Consider the following 4,752-nt stretch of genomic DNA (forward strand, 5'->3'; position numbering starts at 1 on the left):
TTCAAATTCCGTGTCAACGGGATTCGAACGTCTTTTATTTATATTTATTTATTATTGACCGGGCTTATTGCATGCTGTTATTGTTTATTGTCCAGTTCCAGCAAATATTGAATGATTTTATTTACTATAGAGTCGGATTTTTATCCGGAAAACAGACAAATCAAATGAAGTCAGCATGGAACAAGTAAATACGTAAGCTGTGTTAGGGTAACTAAGAGCAAAAACAGATGCATGTACACCAATGCTAGAAGTATAGTAAATAAATTCGATGAATTTGAAGTGCTGGTCAAGACATCAAAGGCAGATATTGTTGGGACATTAGAAAGATGGTGTCACACAGATATAAGCAGTGCAGAATTGAAATTTGGGGATTACAATGTGTATAGAAAGGATAGACAGGGTAGGAAGGGAGGAGGTATTATGCTGTTAATTAAGAAACTATTAAATCTAAGAAGTGCATCCAGTTGACATTAGTGAACAGTGGAATGTTGAGTCAGTTTGGTGTGACATAAGCACTGGGAAAGGGAAAATGAGAGTAGGAGTGTGTTATACGCCAAATGATGAGTACAATGAACAATTTTTGTGCAGATAGATAGAGTGGGTCAGTAAATCAGAATGTCTTGTATGGGGGGATTGCAACTTTCCAGATATTGACTGCAACTTGTGATTGATCAATCGCATGCCAGCAAGCCTTTTGTGGATTTGTTGTAACATATTCGATGGGCAACCAGAGGGAGTAATACTCTTGATCTGATTATCAGCAGTGATTATTCATGCCTTAAGAATTGGCAGATAAAGGAACCACTATTTGACAATGATCACAATGTACTGATGTGGGATTTACTTAAAGATGTAACTACCATCATGGGTAATGGGAAGGGTTTTTACTTTTGTAAAGGTGGCTACAGTGGTCTCAGATAGTTTTTAAATTATATACAGTGTGATCAACTGTTCATGTTAAAAACAGCAAATTCTAAATGGGAAACTTTCAAGAAATTAATCTTGGAAGATACCCGGCTTTTCATACCAACAAAGGAACACTGTTCAAAATTTAGACATAAATGGATGTCAGATGAACTAATGAGACTCGTGGCAGAGAACAAAAATACACAGGATGCATATAAATTATCAGGTGATGCAGAAGCCTATTGCAAATATAAGCTAGTGTGTAATCAAGTCACAAAGAAGGCTAGGCAAGCGAAACTGATTATGAGAAATCCTTGGAAAAAGATGCAAAGAAAAACAGCAAAGAGTTCTTTACTTATGTAAAGTCTAGAAGGAAGGGGATGAATCAGATTGGTCCATTTGATATTGATGGTTCGATTGTTGATCCTGCTCAAATAGCTAACAAACTGAATGAGTATTTTGCATCTACATTCAGACACGAGGAATTCTGTAAGGAAGGGGAAGACAGAAGTATACCAAACTCTAAGAGGGAGCTAAATGATTTTGTAATAACGGAGAAATTGTTGAAGTTAAACATAAAAAAAGGCACCTAGGGTGGATGGAATCTATCCAGTTATATGGAAGGAGGCAGCATGGGAAGTAAGCAAATCCTTAGCCATAATTATGATAGCATCCTTAGATTCAGGAGGGGTCCCCATGGACTGAAGATATGCAAACGTATCCCCAATTCACAAAGGGGGATCCAAAGGGTAAACACAAATATTTATAGACCTGTTAGTTTAGCTTCTATTCCGGGGAACATGATGGAGACACTGGTTAAAGAAGCGTTGCAGGATCATCTAGCCATGACTACAGTAATAGTTCAGACACAGCATTGGTTTGTTAAGAGGTCTGTCTGACCAATTTGATTGGATACTACGATGTGGTCACAAAGGAACTGGATGAAAAACATAATTTTGATATTATATACTTGGATTTCAGGAAAGCTTTTGATACTGTTGCACATGAAAGACTACTGTGCAAATTGAAGTAGTATGTCATTAAGGGCAAGTTGCTACAATGGATAAAGGGATGGTTGAGTGGGAGACGGCAGAGAGTGGTACTCAATGGATGCTGCTCTTTTTGGACTAATGTTATTAGTGGAGTCCCCAAAGGTTCGGTGTTTGGCCCATTGTTGTTTTGAGTATTTATCAATGATATATCTGGCTTAATGTCCAAGTTTTCAGATGATACAATGGTTGGCAGGGTTGATAATGACAGTATGCTACTGCAACAGGATCTAGAACAGTTAGACAGATGAACTTCAGTTGCCACTTTTCAGATGGACTGAGAAGTGGCAACTGAAGTTTAACATTGACAAATGCAAAGTACTGCATATGGGTAGCAGGAACCCAAGAGAAATGTACCAACTGGGTGGTGCTACACTCAGGGTAGTGGAGAATGAAAGAGACCTGGGGGTAATTGTGCAATCAGATATGAAGTTCTCTGAGCATTGCAGACAGTCTACCAGAGCAGGTTATGGAGTCTTGTTAATAATCTATAGCAGCGTTTCCTAAACTGGGATTCGTAGACCAGTTCCAACGGATCTGTGAAACGGTGGTCGACCATATTGTATCTATACATATATATATATAAAATATAGAAAATTATTAAATAACTTATGTAAAGTAAACTTAATTGTTTTATTTTTACTTTTACTTTGACTAATGATCATCCTTTACTAGGTTTGGCCTTGTGGACCAGTTATGGCTATTATAGGGTTAATTAGCTACCAAGCTTATCCCATATGAAATATCTTACCTATTTTACCAATTGTACTTAAACTATACAAAAAAAATATATATATATATATATACAGTATATATACTGTATATACAAATTTGTACACAGATGAGCTAAAACATTATGATCAGGGAGTTGTTATGCAAATCGAAGTAACTGCATGTGAACTACGGTGCGTGCGCGGGTCGGGACACGGCATAAAAAACACCTGATACTGAGCTCCGTTAATCAGTATTACTCTTGTTCTTCAGATGCGAAACGCAGCCGACTTTGTCAAACTCGCCTACCGAGTTTGACAAAGGCCAAATTGTAATGGTCAGACGATTGGGTCAGAGCATATCCGAAACTGCACGGCTAGTGGGATGCTCATGGCCAGCCGTGGTTAGTACTATCGAAAGTGGTCCGAAGAGGGAAAACCCACGAACCGCCGGCGAGGTGTTGGACGACCATGGCTCATTAATACTCGAGGTGAGCGAAGGCTCTCCCGGATGGTACATGGCAACAGAAGGGCGACTGTGGCACAACTAGCCGGTACTTAAAATGCTGGTGACGGGAGTAATGTGTCACAACACACAGTACATCAAACCCTGCTCAAAATGGGGTTGCGTAGCCCATTATTAATAGGTTTCTCAATCTCTGCCTGGTTCATACATGCTGACGCAGAACATCCAAAATCTGCAATAGTGGCATTTAATACAGTACTGTGCAAAAGTCTTAGGCAGGCATTGAAATCCTCTGTGGGAAAGAATTGTGTAGTATAAAGCAATAAAATCGGCTGAAATAAACAAAATATTTATTGTGAATCAAAGTTAAATTACAACAAAACAAATATGAACGGTGTTTTTAATATTTAGTATGTCCACCTTTTGCTTGCAAAACTGCTGATATTCTGTTAGGGGTACTGTCTTGAAGTTTTTCTAAATATTCATGTGGAATATTGTTCCACGCATCAAGCAGAACATTCCACAGTTCATCTGCTGATTTTGGCTGACGTTCCATCTTCTTTCTGTCGAGATAATCCCAAATAGGCTCTATAATATTTAAATATGGGCTTTGAGGTGGCCACTCCATTAGTTGCAGATCACTGTGATCCTGTTTTCTCTTTAAGTAAGGTTTTACTGTGTTAGCAATGTGCTTAGGATCATTGTCATGCTGAAAGATAAAGTTTCAACCAATTAGCCTCATGTCAGGGGGCACAGCATGGTGAATCAATATTTGTTTGTATTTTTCTGCAGTCACTGTATCATGGATTCTAACCAAATCACCAACTCCACTTGCAGAGATGCAGCCCCAAACTAGGACAGATTCACCTTCATGTTTTACTGTTGGTTGTAGGCATTGCTCTTTCAATTGTTCTCCTTTTCTTCTTCTAATATACTGCCTTCGTTCTGTTCCCAAAATCGAAAATTTCGACTTGTCACTCCATAAGACTTTTTTCCACTGTTCAGTTCCCCAAGTTCTGCATATTTAAACCTTTTAGTCTTATTTCCTTTCCGTAAAAGTGGTTTCCTGACTGCAACTCTACCATTAAGGCCATGTCTGTTGAGCGCTCTTCTTACAGTAGATGGATGTACTTGGGTGCCTGATTCTTGAGCAAGTTCTGCAGCAAGAACTGTACTTGACTTTCTTCTATCTCTAAGAAATGTTATCCTAAGATATTGTTCATCACTTCTGGCCAGTTTTTTTGGTCTCCCACTCCTCATTGTATCTTCCACCTTGCCACCTTCTTTGTATTTCTTCAAAATATGTTGTATGGCACATCTAGAAACTCCTGTTTGATGGGAAATTTCATTCTGAAAATTTCCTTGCTGGTGCAAAATAACTATCTTATACCTTGTAGCCACTGTTACTTTACCCATGACTTATGATTTTTTTTGTATGAAGTTCTTTTTATGTTTTTTAGATATTCCTGTCAACAAAGAGAAATGCACACATTATTATATTTTATGGCATGAATTATATTGATTATCAACTGTTTTCAATATTTTACTTATAATAGACTATCAACTGTTTTCAATATTTTACTTATAATAGACTATCAACTGTTTTCATTTTTTAGCAATA

The 4,752-nt window shown here is 37.8% G+C and overlaps 1 protein-coding gene across 1 annotated transcript; it reads right to left on the reverse strand.

The window, feature by feature from the left end:
* Positions 1-4,034: 4,034 nt before the first annotated feature.
* LOC150085311 (uncharacterized) lies at positions 4,035-4,547 on the reverse strand. The gene has a single exon (XM_090374523.1). It carries the CDS (start codon positions 4,545-4,547, stop codon positions 4,035-4,037), a length of 513 nt encoding a protein of 170 aa, XP_090230649.1.
* Between the last annotated feature and the right edge of the window lie 205 nt (positions 4,548-4,752).

Source organism: Mastigoproctus giganteus, chromosome 5 (assembly GCF_048544385.1).
Source record: "Mastigoproctus giganteus isolate SK-2022 chromosome 5, ASM4854438v1, whole genome shotgun sequence".
NCBI classification, from domain to species: domain Eukaryota; kingdom Metazoa; phylum Arthropoda; class Arachnida; order Uropygi; family Thelyphonidae; genus Mastigoproctus; species Mastigoproctus giganteus.

What these genes read in the sequence shown, in the direction of transcription:
- LOC150085311 (XM_090374523.1), bottom strand. Translation starts at nt 4,547, where the DNA reads ATGGGTAAAGTAACAGTGGCTACAAGGTATAAGATAGTTATTTTGCAC.